The sequence below is a fragment of the Cyprinus carpio genome, chromosome B12, assembly GCF_018340385.1.
Source record: "Cyprinus carpio isolate SPL01 chromosome B12, ASM1834038v1, whole genome shotgun sequence".
Taxonomy (NCBI): domain Eukaryota; kingdom Metazoa; phylum Chordata; class Actinopteri; order Cypriniformes; family Cyprinidae; genus Cyprinus; species Cyprinus carpio.
Genome location: NC_056608.1, coordinates 8,376,156 through 8,402,153, shown reverse-complemented (window position 1 = coordinate 8,402,153; position 25,998 = coordinate 8,376,156). Strand labels below are relative to the sequence as shown.

At 38.2% G+C, this 25,998-nt stretch overlaps 1 protein-coding gene across 1 annotated transcript in view; it reads right to left on the bottom strand.

The window, feature by feature from the left end:
* Nucleotides 1-25,998, bottom strand: part of LOC109062250 (glutamate receptor ionotropic, delta-1-like) — a 420,176-nt gene that overhangs the window by 207,538 nt on the left and 186,640 nt on the right. Inside the window, exon 3 of the mRNA XM_042735188.1 lies at nucleotides 10,156-10,440. Coding sequence (XP_042591122.1) covers nucleotides 10,156-10,440 — 285 coding nt within the window. The remainder of the gene's footprint in view (nucleotides 1-10,155; nucleotides 10,441-25,998) is intronic.

Below are 25,998 nucleotides of genomic sequence, written 5' to 3'. Positions count from 1 at the left end.
CTAGACACCCTGCTCTCGCCCTCTGGCCTTTTCGGCAACGCAGTTAACACTGTTGTCGATAGGTTTCAGGAGGCGACGAAGCAAGCGGCAGCGTTCCAACGTTTCCTTGCTCGTCGCTCCTAGGCCCGTCAAGCTCCTCATACCGCCAGTCTCAAAAGCAGAGTGTTGCAACCCGCACCCCTTCACAGAAAGATTGGGGGTCGGGGCGATGCTCTCAGTCGGGTTCTTCTAGACCGAAAATGGATCTGCGGATTGTTTTTTTGTCTTAGAGGACCTCGGCTAAGCGGTCCTGATGCCACCATCGTCAGGTCCTTGAGGGCAGGCCCACCTGGGGAAGAAAGGATGACACCTCAGTATATGGTGCCCAATCCTCCTCAGTGCCCTCACAGAGGCTCGTTGACACCCCTGCCACCCTCGGTGCTTCAGGGCTCACCCTTGAGTGAGGGTGCTACAGCAGTCAGGTCGGTCATTCCCTACCAGTCAACCACTTCAGGGCACCGAACTGGCTCCTCTAATAACACCAGAGGCCAGCCTTGAGAGGCTGGTTCCCTTAGTAGATTTTTTGGCAGCGTGGAAACTTAGATTGCAAACATAGAACGCCTGTCTCTCGAGAGAGCTTCCGGGTTTTACAGCCTTTATTTCATCTTTCCGAAGAAGGATGGAGGGTTGCATCTGATCATAGATCTAAGTCTTTTGAACCACACTTTCAAATGGTTTCATTTCAAGATGCTCACTATCAGGCAGATAGTATCTCAAATCCAGTCTGAGGACTGGTTTGTTACGATAGATCTCAAAGATGCTTATTTCCATGTTTCCATCCTTCCTCAACACTGGAAGTTCCTGAGGTTTGCTTTCGGGGGCGAAGCATACCAATATCGAGTTCTTCCCTTTGGCCTATCACTCTCACCCCGCACTTTCATGAAGTGTGTGGATGCAGCTCTGGCTCCTCTGCGACTCCATGGCATCCGCATACTCAATTATATCGACGATTGGATAATACTAGCTCAATTGGAGCAGATGGCAGCTCAGCATCCTCGCCCATATGAGAGAGCTGGGGTCAAGACTAAACATCAAGAAAAGTGTGCTTTCTCCACTACAGAGAACCACTTGTTTAAGCGTGGTGTGGGATTCAATCCAAAGGCTGTTGGGTCTGATGGCAGCGGCATCCAACGTGATACCTTTTGGCCTGCTGTACATGAGACCCTTGCAGTGGTGGCTCAGAACAAAGGGATTTTCCCCGAGGGGGAATCCACTTCGCATGATCATGGTCACACGGCGATGCTTACGTTACGTTGGTTCCTAGCTCAAGGCCCGATGTTAGAGGCTCCTTGTTGTCGTGTAATGCTTATGACAGATGCCTCTCTCACGGGTTGGGGGGCAGTCATGAGTGGCCACTCTGCCCAGGGTCTGCGGGAAGGCTATCATCTCACGTGGCACATAAACTGCCTGGAGATGCTGGCCGAGATTCAATCTCCTACACACCACATACAACACATAAGGAGACATCATGTGCTTGTCTGCACAGACAACACATCAGTGGTCTCCTACATCAATTGGCAGGGGGGTCTGCGTTCACGCCCCTTGTACAAGCTGGCGCGCCAGATCCTTCTGTGGGCTATGGGGAAGCTCCTCTCACTAAGAGCAGTGTATATTCCTGGGTATCTCAATCAGGGGGCAGACATCCTGTCGAGGCAGGGGCTGATGCCCGGGGGATGGAGACTCCATCCAGAGGTCGTGGAGCTCCTTTGGAAGGAGTTTGGCCAGGCGGAAGTGGATCTATTTGTGGATCAACTGAGGTTGTCGAGACCATTCTCCAATCCAGAGCTCCATCCACTTGTCACTCGTTTCCCCGGTGGCTCTCTGAGGCTGAGGCCAGTACAGCACACTAAGGTGCCTTGATGGGACCTGTCTGTGGTTCTGGAGGGCTTGGGCATTGCCCCCTTTGAACCCATAGAAGAAGTTCCAGTCAATTTTCTCATGCTCAAGACTGTTTTCTTTCCTCGCTATTTCCTCACTTAAAAGGATCAGGGATCTCCAGGCACTTTCTATTCCGTGCCTGGAATTTGCTCCAGGCATGGTTAGGGCATTCTTTTACCCGAGGGTCGGGTATGTCCCTAAGGTGCCCACTTCTTCACCAGGGCCCATAGTACTTCAGACATTCTGTCCTCCTCCGTTCCAGGAAGTAGGCCAAGAAGGCTTAATCTGCTCTGTCCAGTTTGAGCACTGGACACTTACGCACACAGAACTGCCCCACAGTTTGTTTGTTTTGGTCCACCAAAGAAAGGATCTCTGGCAACCAAGCAGACTATGAGTAGTCTGGCCTCCCGTCCCCTATGGGGGTCAGAGTGCACTCGACCAGGAGTATGGTGGCCTCCAAGGCTTTCAACTTGGGTGTAGCCTTGCAGGACATTTGTGCTGCAGCGGGGTGATCCTCTCCTCACACCTTTGTCCGCTTCTATATCCTAGACCTGCCATCTACCCCAGGGTCCAAAGTTCTCTCTTCGTGATGTGCTCAAGAAATACACCCAAAGGCAGGGACATGTTCGTATGGTGCAGTGGGTATTCTCGTTCCCAAAGTGTTTCTCGACACAGCTCGAGTTCCTGAAGGGGAACGTCCAGGTTATGTATGTAACCATGGTTCCCCGAGGGAACGAGATGCTGCGTCTCTTTGCCATACTCCCTGCATCCCTGAAGGCGCTACTTTATCGAATCTAACTTGCGCGCCTGCCAGAAGCGCTTTTATACTTCCTGGTTGCTCACGTCACCCCGCTCGTAATGTCCCGTTTTTTCCCGTTTTTACACGTACTTCAAAACGCGGTCACAGGGGCGTTCCCAAAGAGTTTCTCAATGCAGCATCTCATTCCCTCTGGGAACCATGGTTACATATGTAACCTGGATGATTTGGATTACCTCAGAAAGAAGAATGAAGCAGCTTGATCCAGCAGAGATCATAAACATGAGTAAGTCTTTTTTATTATTAATCTACTTTTATTAGTTTTCATATAACTTGTACACATTTTCCTAGTTAGACTTTTTCCAAACTATAATTCCTGACTAAATGTATAATCAAGTAAAACATTATGAAGTTTCATTTACATCATCTCAATGTTTCACGATGCTAGGATGTTTTTTATTATTATTATTATTTTTTTTATGTTCTATTACATAGACAGCAATACGATACGTAATATGAGTTATAATGTTGCTAGCTTAATGTCAGTAAGAATGATTTGACAAAACTTTGCTGTGATAGGCTATTCTCTGTTCACAAATATATCCACATATGTTTATAACTATATATACTGTATAGGCCCACATACAAAGCATGCTTGTGTTTTTAAGAATGTAACTAAGCTTCTGTTCATGGATATCTGCTCTGGTGCAAATATTTTGAATGTTTTATACCTCGTTATTGGTGTTTGCAATCGTCTGAGGTAAAAAAGTGTAATAGCTGCCAAATTGTCTACTAAGGGAATCAGCCTCTTGAGACTGATCTCTGGAGTCATCAGAGCAGTTAGCTTGGTGCCCTGAAACGGTGCACCGGCAGGAGACGGCCGACTAGCTGCTCTGGAAACCTCCATGGAGGTCGCGAGCCTAATATATTACATCATTTTCAGTTTTTGATGTGAATCTTACCACAACAAACCGTGTTTACTCGTTTGTTTGTTTGGCTCCATTTAATTCTGAGGAATTCATTTAAGTATTTATCTGACTACGATAAGTTAGATTTATCACTTTCGGTTTTTGATATGAATCTTACCACACCAGACTGTGTTTACTCATCTGGTTGTTTAGCTGCATTTAATTCTGAGGAATTAAATTAATTATTTATCTGACTATGAGAAGTTAGATATACAGGGGCTCTTGGGATAAAAATTTCTTGAGTGAGAGCATGTGTTTATCTCTCTTCTGAGGAGAAGATTGAGGCGGTCAGCAGGGGCTGCTGGGTGGGAGCAGTCCCAACCTACCGTGTTCCAGCTCCTCATTCTGGGGGCATCACTTCTCATACTCCGCAGAGTCTAGAGTCAAATGGCACTCCCAGGCCGAAGGCTTCTAGCGGAAGGCGGTTCTGCGTACTGTCATTCTCGCTGGATAGTCTTCGTCGTAAACGTCCTGACGCCTAAGACCTAGGACTTTTTGAGGGCCAGCTCCCTCTGGGGAAGAGCAGTGTATACCGCATTACATGGTGCCCGTCTTTCCTCTGTGCCCTCATCACATTTTCAGTCTGCCAACCCTGCCTGTGTCCCAGGGCGCAGCAGTCTCCAGTGAGCGCTTCTCTCAGTTACCACCCGGAAATGTAGCGGTACTAAAAGGCTCGCGACCTCCATGGAGTTCTCTGGAGCAGCTAGTACGGGCATCCCCTGCCGGTCTGCCGCTTCGGTGTACCCAGCTAGCCACTCTGGTTACACCAGAGGTCAGTCTCGAGAGACCGATTCCCTTAGAAGACTATCTGGCAGTGTGAAAACTACTACTAAAACATGTGGGTCCTGCACACTGTAGTGAGAGGCCACAGAATCCAGTTCGGTTCTCCTCCGCTTCAGTTCAAAGGAGGCCTTTCCCACCCTGGTGGGCCCTGAGCAGGCTCTGGTAATGGAACAGAAGTAGACACTCTCTGAGGATGGAGGCCATCAAGGTGGTCCCTCCTCGTGTAGCAGAGTTCAGGTCATGTAGCCGGTACTTCACCATTCCAAGGAAGGATGAAGGGTTGCGTCCTATTTTAGACCTACATCTGATGAACCACTCAGTCAGGGGACTGGAGCAGCATGCTCGCACTCAAACAGGTTGTGTCTCAGACCAAGTCTGAGGACTGGTGTGTCACAATCAATCTAAAAGATGCACATATCTTCATCCTTCCTCATCATAGGAAGTTCCTGAGGTTTGCTTTTGGAGGCAAAAGCCTACCAATACTGGTTCTTCCTTTTGGCCTTGGACTCTCACCCCACACTTTCACGAATCAAGCACATCGATGATTGGTTGATATTAACTCAATCAGAGCAGATGGCGGTTTGACATCAAGATGTCATTCTCGCTCACATGAAAGAGCTGGGGTTAAAGCTTAACTCCAAGAAAAGTGTGCTTTCTCCAGTACAGAGAACCACTTATCTGGGTGTGGTGTGGCATTCGACCAGGCATATATGTCTGCTGCTCGAATCGAATCGATTCTCACCGCAGTCGCGAGAGTAAGAGAAGGCCAGTCACTCACTGTCAAGCAGTTCCAGACTGCTGGGTCTGATGGCAGCTGCATCCAATGTGATAACTCTTGGCCTCCTGTACATGAGACCCCTACAGTGGTGGCTCAAGACCAAGGGGTTCTCTTATAACAACCACCATTGAGATGGCAGAGGCTTAAAACAACATGCCTAGAAACGGTATGTTTAACAGGCAGAGATATGGAGGTCTAATCAGACCTCAATTTTGCAACATGATTTCTTAACTGCCACAGATACTGTCTAAACAAAATACAGATTTTTTGCACTTTTTACTGTATAAATATTTTAAGTTGGCCTTTAAACTTTATTGCATGGCAAAAAAAAAAAAAAATAATAATAAAATCTTATGATCTTATGGTGTTTTGAGTGCTCCAAATGCAAACTCTGCATGCGACAATCAGGAAGCAATTGACAGTGCTCTGATCCAGTGTGCATACAGGCACTCTAGTGAGTCTAGCCCAATGATGTTGGAGGATCCAGTGTGGGCGGCAATCATATTTCAGGGTGGCCACTCTTTATCACAACCCGGATAAATATAGTGCCAGTGTGTGCACTCATTGACACCCCCTCCAGCTGGTGGTGCCCTAGGCAACAGCCTACAGTAGTTTGCCTATGCCTAGAAATGGTACTGTTTAACAGGCAGAGATATGGAGGTCTAATCAGACCTCAAGATAAAGTCAGCTCTCTAGTTTAAATATATTACCTGCATCTGTCTTTTGACCTGGAAATAGATTTATTTTTTGACTGAAGTTCTGGAAATAAGGTATTACAGATCAGGTGAAAAAATTTAAAGAGGGAACCTAAAGGTAAATGTTATTGTTAAGAGATTCCACTTTCATATCTTAGAAATTTAAAGGGCATTTTCAATTATGTTTCATGTAAGTAATAACTTCATCTCAGATGTTTCTCAAAAAAAACCCTACAGGGAGAGATAAAGAATCACTTGTTCAAGGTGAGAATATTGCGCTATTAAATGGATCTCTATAGAATAACTCAGATCATGCATTCTTTGAAGAATTTGATGAGAAATTTTTCAGTCTATACTGAGATATCTGAATCCTATTTCGGACTTTGGCACAGCACAGACACCTCTTTTTGAGAGATCACTTCTGAAAGACATTAGATGTCTGGAAGCAGGGTACAAATTGCAATCAAGTTAAGGCAAACCCCAAACCTTCATTCCTTCAGTATGTGTAAGTTTATCTGTTGTTATAGAAATTGATTTTAAACATGGCATTACGTACTTAGTGACTTAAAGTACTTGGTTTATTCAGAATTATTATTTCAAACATCTAAACCATTATGTTCAAATACTTAAGTAGAATAATAACTATGTAGTTTATCTTTTATTTACTCTAGGTACTCTTTGGAATACCTGACTCTGATTGGTCAACTGTGGCATTTAGCAGTCTGATAATTCCTAATACTGCCCTTATGCATCAGAGAAACAGGTGTACAGCCATCTTTAGGGTCTGTGTATGTTTGCGTCCATTAATTTTTAGTTTTTTAACCAAGACGACGAAAAAATAAATAGATAAAAAAAATAAACAAGAACGGTTGTTGTATTTTTTAATACAAATTGATATGCTGAAAGCCAACATTGAACTTAGAACCATACACACAAAATGCTACCCAAAAATACAACTTTGACTTCTTTTCAGATTTTTGTCTATAATATAATATAGAAAAATGTTGATTTTAACAAGTTTTCTTTTGGCAAATTAGAAGTAATGCTTCTCCCGCACATTCAGTTGAGAACTAGAGTCATCTCTGAAACAATACAGAGGCTTAATACAAATATGATTTTTAACTCTTAAATGCATACAGTCACACCGGTTAGATCACTCTATGCTGGTTTCTGGAGTGTACGATCACACTGGTGTGATTAGAATGCTTAGTGTGTCACATGATCAACTGCTGAATTCAGTTCTGCTTTTGCACTTTGGCTGGTGCTGAGACAGATCGGACACGCTGAGCTCTTGTCATATTATCACAACTATTCAGTGTTTTCAACCATATGCTTATTTTAGGTTTCATACATTTAAATAAACAAACATAAGTACTAGCAAAACTTTATTGTCATTAAATTATACTGGGATATAAGTTTGTCATCATTTTGTGTGCTATCTGGGTCACAATATCGGAGAGAACCATGCATGTTTGCTCAAAGCACAAACAATACATCATGTTAGAGTGCTACACACAGCTTTAATATATGGGATAAATATAGAAATATAATATAGAAATACACTCACCAGCCACTTTATTAGGTACACCTATTAAATTGCTTGGCAACACAAATTGCTAATCAGCTAATCACATGGCAAAAATTCAATGCATTTAAGCATCTAGATGTGGTGAAGATGGCTCGCTGAAATTTAAACCAAGCATCAGACGAAAAAAGGGGATTTAAGTGACTTTGAACGTGGAATGGTTGTTGGTGCCAGACGGGCTGGTCTGAGTATTTCAGAAACTGCTGAACTCCTGGGATTTTCATGCACAACCATCTCTAGGGTTAACAGAGAATGGTCCAAAAAAGAGAAAATATCCAGTGAGCGGCAGTTGTTTGGACGAAAATACCTTGTTGATGTTAGAGGTCAGAGGAGAATGGGCCGACTGGTTAGAAATGATAGAAAGGCAACAGTAACTCAAATAACCACTCGTTACAACCAAGGTATGCAGAATATCATCTCTGAATGCACAACATGTCGAACCCTGAAGCAGATGGGCTAAAGCAGCAGAAGACCACACCAGGTGCCACTTCTGTCAGCTAAGAACAAGAAACGGAGGCTTCAATTTGCACAGGCTCACCAAAATTGGACAACAGAAGATTGGAAAAATGTTGCCTGGTCTGATGAGTCTCAATTTCTGCTGCGACATTCAGATGGTAGGGTCAGAATTTGGTGTAAAGATTATGAAAGCATGGATCCATCCTGCCTTCTCTCAATGGTTCAGGCTGGTGGTGGTGTAATGATGTGGGGGATATTTTCTTGGATAACTTCGGGCTCCTTAGTGGCCAACAAATCTGCAGCAACTGCATGATGCTGTCTTTTCAATATGGACCAAAATCTCTGAGGAATGTTTCCAACAACTTGTTGAATCTATGCCACAAAGAATTAAGGCAGTTCTGAAGGCAAAAGGGGGTCCAACCCGGTACTAGCTAGGTGTACCTAATAAAGTGGCCAGTGAGTGCATATACAACTATAATCTCCAGATACAAGAAGGCCCAGTTCCAGAATCAAATCACTGAGGGTGCTTCTGAAATTAGTGAGGGTTCTTTAGCCTTAATGTACAACTATGTTGACATATTTTTGCCCTGTCCATTGATAGTAACGTGGTAAATGGTGCATTTATATGTGGATGTCACTCCCGAACCTTTGCAGCATGTAACCTGTCACTGGTCCTCTTAGCATCATGAAAAACAAAACTTATTCAAATTCTGAATGGATTGCACTGTCTTTGAACTGACATGGCTTTTTCAAATCAAGCCGTTCTCAGTTTCTTGTCTGTGTGATGTCATACAGACCAAGGCCCCTCCCACGATTGTTGATTGACACGGCCGTCTTACCTTAGAGCCGCCCTGAGTGATCTGTGAACAGTCCGACTGCCATTGTTTAAAGGGGTGACATAAAAGAGGGGTGGGGTGAGCAGAACTCATTAGCATTAAAAGGAACATGCAACAAAACAGGTTGCTCTGAAAAGAGATAATTTTGACAAGGTAAAAAGGGTGTTTTTTACACTACTCATATCATATCAATAATCATATCAACCTGTGGAAAATGGGTATCCGATGACCCCTTTAAGAAACAACACAGGTTGTGTTGTTTTTAACACATACTATTTAAGATTGTACTTACTGTAGCATTAACAAAAGTTATCATATGCACTGTAGTGTTCGAAGTGGATGCCATAAATGTCAGTAGACCGGGAAGATTTTAAAACATGCAGTTCTTTCATTATTTCGCACAACCTTACCTTCAAACTATAGAAGACTGAAAAATGGCTAAAAAATGGGTTTGTAGCTAGACAATGGGTTTGTGTGGGACACTTTAAGTGTGCTGGACACGAGCCAAGTGTTTGCGTGTCATTCTCATTTCATTGGGCTGACCACCCATGTGGGCACTTGAGGAAAAGACTGAATTCCATGTAATTTTCTTCTACTTCTCTGCTAACATCTTATGATCAAAGCCTCAAACAAATGGCATTTCTGAATCTGTGTTCCATATGCTAGTATTCCATTTTAAAGTTCAGAACTGTGCAGCTGCTCTGACAGGATAAGTTCTAACATCTATTGCCCTCACATTGCCATTATTCCATGGCTGTGAAGTAAAATCAAGGTTTGTAAAGCAGTCATCTCAACCAGTTCTTCACGCTGCACCTGTGTGGAGCCCTTACAGGTCATCCTGCAATGCTTTGAGAACACTGCATGCTGATTCACAATGAGCATGCTGTCCTAAAACACAATGCTTTGCACAAAGTATTAAGGCAGATTCTGTCTTATGAAAAATCTTATGAAAAACTTCTACCAGTGATATAATGCTAAAAAATATTATTCTCATATATATTGTTGATTAGATAGATAGATAGATAGATAGATAGATAGATAGATAGATAAAAAAATCTATACAAGTATATATACAAATAAAAAGATAGATAGATAGATAGATAGATAGATAGATAGATAGATAGATAATTAAATCTTTATGCAAGTGAGCAGCAAAGCAATGCTACTACAAAAACCAACAGCTCAGAGATTCCAACAAATTAATCATTGTTAGTGTGAACACAGGTTTAACCAAGTCAGTAATTCTCACATGAAATCACACCACAATAAATACCCAGCATTAACAGTTCGTCAAAATGTAACCTGTAAAGTTTGGTAAGATTTTTTTTCTTTTTCCCAAAAGCAGGATTTGCTCTGTATTGCAATCAATCACTCACTCACCATAGTCACTGTCATAGAAGACGATGAACTTCTGCCAGCGCAGCTCACCAACTAACGTCAACATGACATCACTTAGACGGACGGGCGGTCGTGCTGCGAGGGTGTATCTCTCTCCGTCGGGGCTTGGATTGAGTTGGCATGCAGTACGAGGTGATCCTTCAGTGTTTCTCTGCACGTAAAGGTGAGGTATGTGCATGGCATCTGTCAGGGACTGCAGAGCACTGGCTGAGGCACAACCTGTAGACGTGACCAAGGCCAGGATCCCCTGCGTCATCAATTCACATGCTGCAAAATTAAAGAAAAGATGGAGAACTGATGAGCTTGGATAGTTTAAGAGTCGCCTGAGCAGAAACAATGGACATCTAAACACTCACATGGATCTGCTGTTAATGGTGTTGATACACATCACATCTGTTAGAGTACAGTGTATACCTAAGTATAAGAAACATATAACAAAAAAAAGAAAAAAAAAAGGAAAGAAAAAGTGTGGTAATTCCTGTAGAGTGGTTACCTTCCCTTTATCATCTTATTAACTTTGACAAAAAGCACAATATTCAGTGAAGAGCAGTTAGCATAAAATATTCCCCACATTTTTATTTTATTTCATTTATTTCTATAAAAGAGGGTAAGCATGGGCAGACAATATTTTTGAAAAGGTTATTAAATTTTAATGACTCTTTTAAGTTGTGTGAAGTCAGTAAGAGGTCTGTTCTGTGGGTAAGACAAATTTTGGCTCTAAAATGTAGCTTTAGAAATAATTTGGTTATGTTCTTGGCAGCTCCAGCAAACAGAAAACGTTTTGTGCCTGGTTAAAAGCATTTTAAATGCAGAATCACCATTTACTTCTAGTTTTGAAAATCAGAATCAGTATTGGGAGACATCACACTTCAGTTCTCTCTGTTTCATAATGTCAAGTCAATAGCCACTAAAATTTTGAGGAGGAATTTGAATAATAATAATAATAATAATAATAATTTCAACTGTGCATTGTGATACACCAGTGTACAAAAGTTACAAAAGTACAAGAGTAAATTGAGTATTTAGGCATATAAACAACATAATAAAGTAAGTAGATCGGGGCAGTATGCAGGTAGCAATGTATAATTCGGTAAAGATTTTGTACCAGCACAAAATATTGGTCAAGCAACGTCGCAACTTGGTTCAATAATATACAGTAGAACATTTTGATTTAATTCCATCAAGTTACAATACCTGTAAATTGTAAGGTGTGTAACTGTTTTTTTTTTTGTTGTTGTTGTTGTTGTTGTTTTTTTTCAATAATTTGAAAGCCATTTAATTCAACCAGTTATTAATCTTTAGATTAAAACCTAGAACAGTAAATCATAAAGGATTTTTTTTTTTTTTTTGAGCATGAAAGGACACTACTTCAGCATGGTTTCAATGCTTAATTGCTGAAACACATTATAAAGGGACAGACTCTTTGTCTGCCTTTATATTAATCAAAGCCAATTGAGTTTTAATTTGACCTCGTCTTAATTAAAATCATTGGCTTTGTGTAAAGCGAGCTCAGTGGCCCCAAAAGTGACCTTTTTATCAACCATACATTAATAAAAATAAATTAAATTAAATTAAAAAAAAAAAAAAATACAGCCTCAAATAGCTGACTGAATTTAATTTGTTTTGGGCTCTGAAATGAGATATGTGCATTTTATTCAGCTACAGAAGCCATGCCAAGAAACAAGCCTTTTTTTGGCATTGGCATTCATTTCGCTCCTATTTAATCAACGTGTTATAATGGGGTGATACCAGTCTTTCTGCGTATTATAGGATAATGCTTAGTCCAGCAAAATAACAAGTCTCATACGATCGTACACATAGTGCATGCTTTAAAATCAGTTGAGAAGTCATTATGTCTTAAACATTAGTCTTATATTGTTGGTCCCAAAATCAATGTGGTCCTTGAGGCTGAGACCCAGCTTACGGCTCAAACTCCAATTAGAGTCTAATCAGTTGTCTAGACTGCCCTTTAATTTATTACTGCTTTAGTTACAATACTGTTAGCGATGTATTTTCATTCCCTGGTATCTGGTAACCTCAAAATTTTGGCTTTAGTGTTGCATTTTTTAATACAAAAAGACTTAAAGGTTGTTGCCTTATCAGACATACACTGGTTGTGATCTTCATAATTATATTATTAATCTCACAAATCTGATTTCAGAGTTAAATCAAGAAAAAAAAAAAAAAAAACATTAAGGTTCTTTGTTCTTTAAAACACAATTTTAAACCCATTTGCCTCAGAAAACTAATTCTTACTGAAACAGGATATTCAATGAGGAAAAAGGTAGGGCAGGTCTCGATTTTTATCCATTTGGAATTCATTGGACCATGAAAACTGGCCATTCGATATGAGAAAGGAGGCAGTCGATTGGACAGAAGGGGCTGAAAACTAAGAGGGATTTGTGGCTTTGGCTAAAAAGGAAAGTAGTTTTAGAGACAAAGTTATTATATTTTGTTGAAAGATTATAGAGACAAACTTATCTTTTTCTTTGGAATATCATGCACTGATGGACTGAGCTCAGTAAGATCAGGTAAGGTTTATTAAAAAAGTTAATACGGTAAATTTAGATCCTGTGTTTTTCAGTGGTTCTCGAGAAGCATATAGAAGAGATAGTTTTATTTTTGTAAAACCTCTCTGACAGCATGGAGGAAAAAGGAAGAAAAATGTAATACAATGCCAATCAATAGATGGATGTATCTCAGAGAAACTCAGTTCTTAGTAGAGAGATATTGAAATGTCATTTTGAGGCACTGGCTAGAGAAGAAATCATGGCAGATAATCAACTTGCAGAGACTATTGATGTGACAAATACCAAACACTGAGAGCTCATTAAGTGCAAGACTGCAATGCAACTAAAAATCCAACTTTAAAAATTAGCTTTTTTTTTTGTAGAAGTATTCATTCATTCATTCATTCATTCATTCATATCACAGAATAATGTCACAGTGCATAATAATCTAAATGTACCTTTCTCAGGTTTATTTCACATTTTACCATTATTAAGCTCATTACACTGATTGAAGTACATTCAGTAGCTGTTGAGGTGCATCTACTGATTCCAAGCAGTGTGGGGTATTTTAATATGTGAAAAAAATGTAATGTCCGCACCACTGCTTTTAACTCCCATATTTAATAAAAGGCAACGTTTCGACCCTGCTGGATCTTCTTCAGGCCTACTTTAGTAGTTTATTTTGTCCTGCACCTGCCAGAAGGTGGGATATGCACACAATTACTTGTTTTACATATTTTAATATGTAGCACTTAGGCCATACATACAAACATAAGTTGTTCTAGTTCACACAAGCTCAATTTCACATATCACACATTTTAAAATGTCACAATTAAAATGCAAAGGAAGTATGTGCTGCATTCTCTTAGTTGTCTAAAGGGACATTAGCATTAGCATAAACAATTATCTTCAAGAGTCAGTTTTCCTTAGTAAGTCAGCTCCTGACATGGAGGCATAACAGTCTGAATCTTACTGAACAAGTTAAACTGTAGCCTCAGATGGCATGCCCATGGACCAATCACATTCGACCAACAATCCATTTACTGAGCACCAAAACTGTGAAGCACTTTCTAGATCAGGCAAGCTCTAATCTGGGTTTACGCACTTCTGGAAATTATGACACATGATTTTTTTAGCACATAGAAACCAAGTCATGTTTATAAAGTACTGAGTGGTTTTGAGCAATAACTAATTAATGGATTTCTTACATAGTTTACAGAGTTAATGGATAGAGGCCTCACAAATGTTTTGTAATGTAATTTACATTATTGGCACAGGCGGCATTTACATTCCTTATTTTCTTGTTTATTGAACCAGCAAACATGGGAATATCACATGTCTGGATGACAATATGCATTTGAAAATTATATGCAGATAAAGTATATGCATAGTAATATGTCTCATTTATGTATGAGTTCTGGTTCTTTGAATAAAGAATGAGCTGATTTAGCATCCACACTAATGCATGATAGCACTTTGCTGCTTTAAAGGGGTCATGAACTGAGAAACCAGCAACATAGGCTCACTGGAAATACATACCTCTATACACATTTCTGCAAAACAGAAACAAAGTACCTCTATGTACGAATCACTGTAGTTTCCAGTTGAAATGAACAGTACAATTCAGACAACTTCCATTCCTTTTCATACAAAGTATGATTTACAGGTACAGAGTTTTCATTTATAATGGCTAATTTTCACACAATTGCTTGTAGAATATTATGTTATGACTTCAAAACAATTTTAACACCCTGCCCAATATGAAAAATCATACTTTTGAATGTTGTCGTCACACAGCTTCATATGCATGAGAATGCAGGTCTGCGCAGAAACCAAACGATATAGATCTCTCTGAATACAACAAGAGGTTATGCATTGCTGAACTGTGTAAAAGCACTCTTTGCATTGCCTTCCTTCTGATCCAAACAGACATTAAACATTTAATCATTTACAAACAAGGAACAATTCATCCACCACACCAAAAAAGATTGAAAAAAAAAGTAAATACATGGATCACAAAAGATTGAAACTAAAAGACGATGCTGTGCTGGCTATATTGAATTCGACAGAAATGCCCCACCATACAAGTGTGAGTAACTGAGTAACTATCTGTTACAGATCGTTTGATATGTATTTATGCATATTTGACTGAATTCACAACAGGATGAGGAATGTACAGTAGGCTGTCAAACATACATAACTGTAAGCCAATTATAGCAGTGGGTGTTTACTTCAGAGTCTACAATCTGCCACGCCTATTCAGAAAGAGTGTACTAATAAGGGAGGTTAAAAACAGGACAGACAATTGCCTATTCTAAATTATTTATTATGTAAAAATCTTGATAACATTTTAAGGGGACCTCAGAGAACAGTACAAATAATAATAATAATAATAAAAAAATTGTGAAAAAGATTCCAATGAGATCTTTCCTCTGTGTCATTATGGTTACTGTTGTGGTTCTATATCGTTATCATTACTGTAACAGTTATTGTCCTTGGTGTGAACAGAACTCCCTCGCAGTACAAAGCCTATGCAGTCTCTTAGCCTCCTGTGACTGCTAAATGCAACAACACAACTTGAGAGTGAAATTAAGTGAAAGCAACCTTAAATAGGTAACCCAGCTTTTGGCTGCAAAAATCCATACAGCATATAGGCTCACTGATAAGGTCTGTAAGTCACCAATGACCAATCCTTTTAAGGGATTTCAAGGATGAAAGCAGGACAGGAATTCTTGAAACAAGACTTAAGTGAATGTGTCCCTAAAGAAACACCATCTCCTGAAGCATGTTTAGAAGCAATTGCCCCCGCATACACCTTAAATGTTGCTGGGGCTGAGTCTGCAGGAAAAAAAAATATATATATTAAGGATGGAATGCCAGTACTGAACCAACAGGGCAGTAAACTGGATTCAAATTGCACTCTCACTTAAAATTACCATTGGAAAACAGTCATCAGCGCTGATAGCCTCATGGTTAGTGCATCAACATAGAAAAAATAACATATCAAGATTACCAACATTCAAAAGCATAGAGAATCATTGTAGAAAGAGCTCTTGCATTCAAAATGTTTTTTTGTAATCTCTGGCGAAAGACCTGAAGTAATTGAAGAATCCCATCTAAAGGGCAAACCCACAAAAGTTTCCACATTTCATGCCGGTGATGTCACATGGGCCCCCGAGCCTGCAAAAGTTGATCTACTCTGATTGGGATCTCCCAAGGAAGAGCTAAATGTGGGACAGACAACAGGTTCTACCAGCAGAAGATGCTTTTTTATTTTCCCCCACTCTTGCAAGTACTAGCGGAAGTAGACTTAATAGTGGGAAAGAATACATGTGGACCCTCGTCCAAGCATGAGCCAGACTGTCCATCACTAAAGGCAACTGAAGAAACAGAGAAAACCAAATAAGGAGCTGATCATTCAGCAGAACAGATTTACCTCTGCCCCACCAAAACTCAAGATCTGAGGATGCAACCTTCATTTTCTGGGCCTCAACCCATGCCTCAAAATAATATCTGCTTACAGTTTCAACTGACCTGGCAAGTGCACTGACCTTAACGACCTTAGGTGCCCAAAGCAGAATGTGCCATGCTGAGCTCTACATGTGGCGTGAATGTATTCTTCCTTGACGGTTTATGCATGAGACAATCATCCTGTTGTCTGTCCAAATGACTACATGACAGTCTTGTATATCAGGAAGGATGTGGGTCAAAGCCAGAATTGTCACCATCATCTCAGGCCAATTCATATGACACATAAATGATCACCCCAGGCTCTGTAGACTGGGCGACCATTGAAAACTGCATCCCAGCCTTTTGACAGCATCAGCTGTAACCATCTTGCAGTGACAGACTCTGGGGTTGTTTCCATTTAACAGTCTGATAGCATCTGGATGACCCTTAAGGTCATTGCACAGTCCGAAATTTTTCGTATGTGTTTTTCATTTTTTGTATTTGTCATCCTTTCCTATCAAACTGCTTGCTACGGATGTGAAAATGCAGAAAATATAACCTGGTTTGAATTTTTTTTTTATGATGGACGAAAGTTTCGGAGGCAGTGTGTAAACGTGATTGACACAATGTGAGGTCGTATTTATTTTTTTACGTGTGAAAATTTTGGATGAGAATTTCAGACTCAGTGTGCAAAGACCTTAAGTAAGGTTCAAATGGACAAACTCCTTTGCTGTTGACCCACCAATAAAATAGTCCCATATGAATCAGGTGCAATGGTACAAGAAGCCACTGCCATGAGACCCAAAAGTCAGACCTACAGGAATGTTTTGCCCTATTCTTAACTGATTCAGAAGCAAAGCAAAGGGTTAGGAGCAGTAGACAAAAGTGCATGCAATGTGCATAAGTTCTGTTTGACTGGCATACATTATTTACCCACAGCAACAAAACACTCTTATGAAGGTAATTGAGAACTCAATGCCAAAAAATACAGAAGCCTCAAACTGAGTCAAAATCAGCTAATCATTGTGTACCAAGACACGTTTGCCCTGGAGCCACAATGGAGCCAGCTCTCATCCACGCACTTTGTGAAGGTACAAAGTGCTAAGACAAGACCAAAAAGAAGAACCCAGAATTTTTAAGTTTTGTCCCTAAAAGCAAATCCCATGATTGTGCATAAACCATTGTCCTTCTTTGGTGTCTCCTGACAACCAACCAAAATGGGGAGTATTTCTGTTGAAAAGATGTGGGCAGGGCTCCTGTGCTCTGATGGCTTTGTTGCACAATGTGTAACTGAGTAAACTATGAACTGCTGTTGTCTGAAACACGTCAGAACTGGTAGAGCAGAATCTCAAGGAAAGCAATAAAAAAGGCAGATATGCTTCATTGGTCTGACACATTTCTTGAAAATTAGCCTTTTACAAAAAATGAACAATAACTTTGTAGTTGTGTAAACTCCAAATTGTGCAGAGCATGAGCGAGAAAATAAATTAATTTTCATTAATTTTCATTCAAAACACGAAATGCAACTGACAAAGTAGAAATTCAAGAACAGCTAGGACAAAGGCAGATAAGCTTAAACAGTCTGATATTGTTTCTGATTAAGCTGGTCCCTAAATTCCAAAGTAGTGCAGCGCATGAATGAGAAAAATGTTGATCAAAAAAGCAAAGCTGAACTTTTGTCAGAAAGGAACTAACATAATGTCCAAATGTTCAGTAGCTAGATGAACCAGTTTTCCTATTTTTATTTATTTTTATTTTTTTCAAAAAGAAGGCTAGCCTTAGACAAACAGTATTTTGCTAGTTAAATTGTTAGGTTTATGTTTGGTTTTATGAATTGTAAAACTTTTGAGCATTCAAACACTTTTAGGATGAAATCTATGCAAAGTTGAGGCCCCATGTTACAGTTCTACTCTACTTAATTAACATAATACCCAACCAAAACAATAAATTTAAATATAATACAATTAATTAAAAAAAAAAAAAAAAAAAAAAAAAATACACAAATTAATTTATCTCTATCACTTTTTTTTGATTTTTTAGTTTGGGTATTTGAAACGATGCCTTGAGAATCCATATCAGTCTGTGTCCTTAAGTTCTGCAAGCTCAATAAAGACATCTGCTGAGTGGACATGCAAAATGCTCCAGCAGCATTTGAAATGCTGAAACTGAAGAACAATTTGAAGAGCTAAATGGTCCAAGGAGAATGTATTTTGCCGTTTGGGCACAGAGAGGCAAAAAAAGAGAGTGTCATAAATTTATAGTTCAGTCACATCGTATACTGTACATACTGAGCAGATGAAAATTATGAATTGCAATAGGAGTGAAAAGATGATTTTCTTTTGCCATCACACTAGAGATGGATGAGCTCCTCTTAAGCTGTAGACCAAAAAGAAAGACCAGGTGGTTCTGAAGTGGTTTGTGCTTTGGGGAGAAACTTGATAACTGTACAACTATTGTACCAAGACTGAAGACATCAAGACATAAAACTTAATATGTTTCAAGGGGAAGAAAAGTTTCCTCTGTAGATTTTGACTTTGCCAAAGTCAACTTTTAGAAATATATTGGTTACAAAGTTGGAATTGATCTATTTTATTTATTTTTGTTTCATGAAGTTGTATTATTTTAATATTATTCATTTTATATACAGTATTTTTGCTACATATATTATTTAATTAATAAAGTTACAAATTTATATTATAAATGGATAAAGAATAAAGTAATGAATAAAGTTACACACACACACACACACACACACACACACACACACATATATATATATATATATATATATATATATATATATATATACATATATGTGTGTGTGTGTGTGTGTAGCAGTCAACATTTGAAGTGGATCAAAACCTTTCATCAAAGTTGTCCTAAAACCTAAAAGCAACATGTGTTCTTGTCTTAGGACATCTTTGTTGAACTTTTTTGATCCACTTCAAATGTTGATTACTGTATATATGTATATATATATATATGTACCAAAACCATACCGAACCATGGCGTCAAAACTGAGGTATGTACCGAACCGTCATGTTTGTGTACCCTTACACCTCTAGTAAATACATAACGATGAGCTGATTCTCGGTCTCGAGTCAAGAACCGGTTGCATCGGTTGTTGGATCATCAGTACACTGAATCGAGAACCATTTATTTCGGACACAGCCAATTTGAGAACCGATGAGCTGATGCTACTGCCCATGTGTGTGTTTCAAGAGGATGAAAAGCATGTTATCCAAGTATTTTGCTAAACATCAGAAAGTGTGATAATATCAGTATATTTTATTTTACTTTTTAAAAAAAGATGAATGTATCTAATCTGTGTACTTTGATGAAGTGTGTTTTTTGAACTGGTTCATTGAAACAAACTGTCCGAAAGAACCGGTTTGCGGAAAAGAACCAGACTTCCCATTACTATTAGCATGCATATTACTCAGGGACTGATTAATGCACAGGGCTACCGGGGACGTGCCCAGGGCACTAGACCAAAGGGGGGTCCAGCTGAAATACTGCTCCTCCAGGAACACGATTTCAACCGTGCCCCCTCAGGATTTAAAGCAAAGTGGATTTTGAATGCAGCTTTTAAAAGACCAAAAAATTGCTGAATAATGTTTTTTATATATTTGATATGATTAGAAGGTTCAGTGCGGCACAGCATCAGCTGCCATGTTCAGATCTGCCTTCGTGCTTTGGTTGGCGCTGAGCCAGACGCGTTTTTACGGTGCTGCGCATTATAACCAATCACACAGGATTCTGTTGAGCTTATGAATGCAATGACCAATCAGAGGCATTCAGACGAGTCATCGCTGAAAAGCCCGTGTTTTGTTTATTGCGCACGCACATTGACTGAATGCTGCTCTCTGGCGAATTATCTCATCATAAACAAAGTGCAGATGTATGTACGATGTAAGATATTCATTTCACAGTATAAACCGCTTCTGTGATTAAAATGGGACTTGTTGAGAGTGCTTGGACTCTGTCTAGACTGAAGTTAATATTCTTTGATAATGCCAATATTTTTTGCTCTCTTTATGTACAATGAAAGTGTTATAATTAGTATCTTACAATGTTTTTATTAAATTTACGTTAAATAAAAAGTCAGTTAAAAATATTCTATGAAATGACACCCATATCTAGTACAAGTTAAAAGATGGGCTAGTTAATAAATTACAATAATATTAGGCTACTTTTCCCATAGCCCATTATAGATAAACTAACATGACCTATAAATGTGCAAAATGTATTTACTTCTATTTGAGAATCGTCATATTTTATGAAATAGTTAACAGGTTTGGGAAAATTCTGAATAAAAAAGGAATGAAATTTCAACTGAGGGGGGCCTTTAATCAGTCCGTGCCCAGGGCACCGCTGTGTCATAATCTGTCCCTGATATTACTATAATATTATTATATATTAGCCATTTATTAGTACTAATTAAGCACATATCGATGCCTTATTCTACATGACCTTATTCTACATCCCTAATCCTACCCAATACCTTAACATAACAACTACCTTACTAACTATTAATAAGCAGCAAATTAGGAATTTATTGGGGGAAAAGTCATATTTAATAGTGAATAAGTGTTCCCTATTCTAAAGTGTTACCAATTATATTCAATAAACAACAACATCCATCATAAAAGTTGCTAGACAATTCAGTTAAAAGTACAAAGGCAGTGATATACAGCATTAAATTTACATAAAATATAACATGATGAGATTTTGCCCTCTGCCAAATCTGTTGGCTCTAGAACAAATAACAGATATATTAAATTGTTTAACCACTATAGAGACATCTGAACCAGTGGCAAATTACAGAAGAACTGGCCGAGGTAAGGCTGCTCTCAAAGGGTTCATTAACACTGAATGACTGCTGACGCACTGGAGCTCACCTCTCCCAAAACATCAAAGCAAATTTTCAAATATGTATTATATTTATTAACAAACCACATTTGTGAAGTCTAAACAAGTACATTCTCGCCAAAAAAAAAAAAAAAAAAAAAACTCTTAAAACTGCATTCCATGATACAAAAATTATTTATAAAACGACAGTAGATTTAAGCATCCGCAGTGACTATCATTGAGAAATACTGCAAGTGGAGCAGTACAAATGGTGAAATAGTTGGAGCTAAGATATCACTAGAATGTCACACTCCTCTCAACCAGTCAGATTCGAGGACCAGAAAGAACTGTTCTATAAAAATGCCAAACCTGAAAGTATTGATATTGCACTTGCCATGGAAAAACATGTGGTATCAGAACCAGGGTTGCCAACTAAATGTCGCTAGATGACATCATATGCTAATTAGAATATTCACAACATCATTGTGTCATATTGTCTTTTACATTTGTTTGCATCTCTGTGCTTACATACTGTATTTTAATGCAGCCAAATTCTCAATAAAACTGTTTTCATCCTACTGTTCCTGTTGTCAGACAATGGGATGAATATGAAATAGTGACTGAAATGCAGCCCATTAAGACCATATAACCAGTTCTCTCTTCAAGATGTTAATCTGCACAAATTTTTTTATTTATAATTGAGCCATCATCTGATGAAATCAAATACACATAAGATAAGATAAGACAAAGACCATTCCTGTGCTCTGATTCCGGCTATATTTTCATGTAAAATCAGATAAGCATATCTATTTGAAAGGAAAGTGCTACTCCTCTTAGTTTAGTCCTGTCATTCTTTCAGCTCACTTCTGTCACACTTTTAAAGCATCATGTTGCTTGCTGCTTCTTTTTTCTGTATTATTGAGTCAAAATCTGTAGAGGAGGTATCCACTGTGATCACAGTTTTACAGGGTTAAAAGGTTAGCACTGGGCATAGCAGTGTGAAAAGGAGTTAATGGACAGGTAGCAGGATATCAAGGATGCTCTCAACTTTCTCACCCCTTAAATACAAGCATCACATCCTCCTCAAAGAAGGGCATGTTCAGGAAAACACTTCTTCCCTTCTGTATAAGAGAGAAAACTGCTAAAGGAACCTGCACATTTGTTATTATGTTGCATGTATTTCCTAAAACACCTCAAAAATTCCACATACTTAGGAGCAGACCTTTATATATCTTTACAGTCCTTTATTGAAGTTAACTCAAATTACTAAGTTTAATCAGGAAATCTCACTGCATTTGTGTCAAACCTTACAGTGTTTTTTATTCACAAATCTTGATGGAAAGCTGAATTGTCTGAAATTACCACCTTTCATGAATGAGATTTTACAACCCCGCACACCAAATGTTTCCAGGGTTTAGTCAGCAGACCAGATCCATTTGAATGGCGTGAGCTTTTGCCACAAGAACAGAAGCCATCCTTATCTCAAGAGACAAGCATGACTATGCATACATTTTTGCAAAAGCCAAAATACATACAAACCAATGTTCTCTTCAAATATGACTAGGATAAGATAAGGCTTAAAAACAGACAGGCTTAAAAGGGATAATAATGCTGAATGCTCCAATTAATGTTCTGATGACTTTTAAATCGACCAAGAGGATATATGTTTTGCTACAGCCTTGACCAAAAACCCTACACTGATTTATTTATTTTATTATTATTATTATTATTATTATTTCTTAAATACAAAATCTTAAACAGATGTAATTTTAAATAAATACCATTACTAGGTTTAAAATGACATTTTGGAATTAACAACGGAGGCATTGGATGAGATGCGTAAGAAATTAATCCTACTCACAATAGCGTTTTAAGTACAAAAAACAGACAAATGCCTTAAATATATCATCTGATCAATGTCTTGAAGTGTGGTAACCGTAGTATAAGCAGAATAATTGACTTTTTTCTGTTTTATGGAAGAAAAAAAAAAAAACTGTGTTTAAAGTCCCCACATTTTTGTTTATTTATAAATGACAAACCTTAATGGATACATTCTAATATGTAGACAACATTGTCTTTGCTTGTAAAACAACTTACAAGACTAAGATATCCAGAAAAAGTGATATAAGTGGTTGAACATAATATCTCAAAAGTTAAATTTAAGCAAAACAATTTAAGCAATTGTTAAAAAGACTAGCTATTTACATTACAACAAATAACTAACAAATATAGCTTGTTAAATAATGACAAAACAATAACAAAAAAAAAGTTTCCTATAACATTAACTTAAATGCTGGAATGCATGCTGGGAACTCACAAAGCCTTAACATTTCAACAATATGAAATTCTTTGTTTTCAACAAATGTGTTTGACAAGTTGGGGCTACATTTGGGGTAATTTTGTTGGTCTGACAATGGTTTTATGTAGTTAAAAATAGCATTTGAGCATTTGAGTCTCAAAATGTGCAGTTGCATTTTTTACAGTCTTCCATATATATATATATATATATATATATATATATATATAATTTGATAGACCACTTTAGAGACTACTTTTTGACATTTGGTGGGACAATCATAGTAATATATATATTTTTTTTTGTATTTATAATTTTTTTCAATTGCCTTCATTGGAATCCTTTTAAATATTCTTGCTTCATTTCACTATAACAATTCATCCATATCCACAGAGGTAAGGGTTACTGGTGCTGATACACAGACACAGCAAATCAAAAGACTTCTTTTTTAATTTGCTTCCTTTTTTCTTGCATTTATTTCTGTCTCTTGTATTCAAATCCACTTCACGGAACAGTTGCCACAGATCGCAAGCAATAGTCTGATTACAGCAAGAGTAAATGGCCATTTGAATAGCAAGCTCTTCATGCTAATATGATGCCGAGATGAAACATCATGCTGATCTCTGTGAGGATATGTCATCTACCCTGTTGAGTTTCTTCAGTTAGTGTGGGCAGTGGTAGAGGGGGTGGCAGCACCAGCAGATCCAAAGCAAAGGCACACACGGCCACAATGTGGTGAGATGATGAGTTTTACCACACAAAGGCACATATTATCTGGATAAAACAGGCAGAGACAGCCATGAGAAGCCGCATTGTGAACTCGGTCACAAAGCACCGAGATAGTTGGCCCTCAACCTCCATGTCGATACAGAGGCCTAATTAAGGGTATTAATTACATCAGCGACACAGTTGGGCTACAAAAGAAAGTTCAAAATCTTCTCTTTGTGTTTCTCTTTGTTGCCAATGTGTTTGTCATTTCCAGGTCTCTATAGTGTAGTAACAAAAGAAATAATAAAGACAGTCATTGCGCTACAGTGTAAGCATTTGTAAATAATGTGAGCTAATGTGAGCTGTAATTTGTTGCTTTCCAAGTCATCAATAGAAAACGTGCAAAATACATCTTTGATCACTGCATCCCACCTAGTCTCAGCCTCAGATTTCACGGCCATGGACCGTTGACTGAATGTCTGATGCAAATGGCACACAAAAGTGTAAGCACTTCAGGAATTTCAAAATCGTTATCGGATTGGTTGAATTATACAGGATTTCCGGGAAATGTGTGTGTCGCGTTCTTTAACGTTCCACCTGACATCATATGTGGTGCCGACATCATATGTGGTGCCGTGGTGCCAAACCCCCTCATGTCGCTTACAACTGTGACGACGAGCGCTTATCAGGATCAACTAAATGCTGGATTCTCAAAAGTATTTAAAAAATTTTATGTTTAGGGCATAAGAGTTTTAAAATATGTACGAGAGTTTTATTATAGACTCTGTTATTGTGGCAACATTTCCACGCCCTGAAACGTGACGCTGGAACAAACAAACTGTGATTGGTTGTTTGACATGTCTGAAGGTCTGGCTATGTCCCACCTCACTTCAAGATAGTAGATTGTGTTTGTAAAATGGATTGTAAAGTTAAAAACTTGATTTCAAGAATGTCTTAGGAGTGTTCTGAGACCGGCCAGAACCTAAACTTTGGAGAACGTGTTTGGAGACTGTTTCATTCAGCTCCATCTACAATATTTCTGAAAGCAAATTACATTTACATCAAATTACATCTCAATGCAAAATATTGAAGGTATACTACATGAATATTAAGTGGATCATGCACATGTTGCTTGGCAACTACTGTTTGGTCCATTTAAGTCTCTTATTATATATGTATGATATTCATGTTTGGTTAATCTGCCTGCTGATTAACACATGACTTGTAAAATGTTAGACTATCAGCCAAAAAATGATGCCTACTAGGCAAACATCACACAAAATTAATATTGAAGATCAAAGCTTTCATCTTAGTAGGATTTAATGTGTAGCTCATAATACTAACAAACTTTATATTGTGTTGAGCTGTTAATTTGTTAAAATACATTTAAAATGTTTAATGAATGTCATAGTTAACGAATGTCATAGTTATGATGTTTGATTCATATATTTTCATAATTATTTAAATATATATATATATATATATATATATATATATATATATATATATATATATATATATATATATATATATATATATATATATATATAAAACAAACTGATATTTGCTTGTGTTTCTTAAAACCTAAACTTGGGTAAAATATCAAATATATTTTGGTGTTGTTTTTTAGAACTCAAAAGCAATCCATTGTAGTCTTTTCATGGTAAACAATTACACAGAAGTCTACAGACAGAAAACAGCAGTCAGAATGCTGAGAATAAATAGTAAAATATTGATCAGTTATTGCCCATAGCTTTTTGTTGTTGTTTGTTTGTTTTACAGACTTAATTTGATGTTCTGCACATAAAAGTCTGGTGGTAATTAAAAAAATAAAAAATACATTGCTATGATGGAACAAGTAAAAATAAACTGACACTTTTTTCTTTCCCTTACTAGAGAAACTTGAAGAAGTTTCATCATGTAGTAAAAAAAGAAGAATATATTAGATGACATGAAAGTAACAAAATAAGTAAATAAATAAATCACTTTATAGACAGATAACAGCTCGAG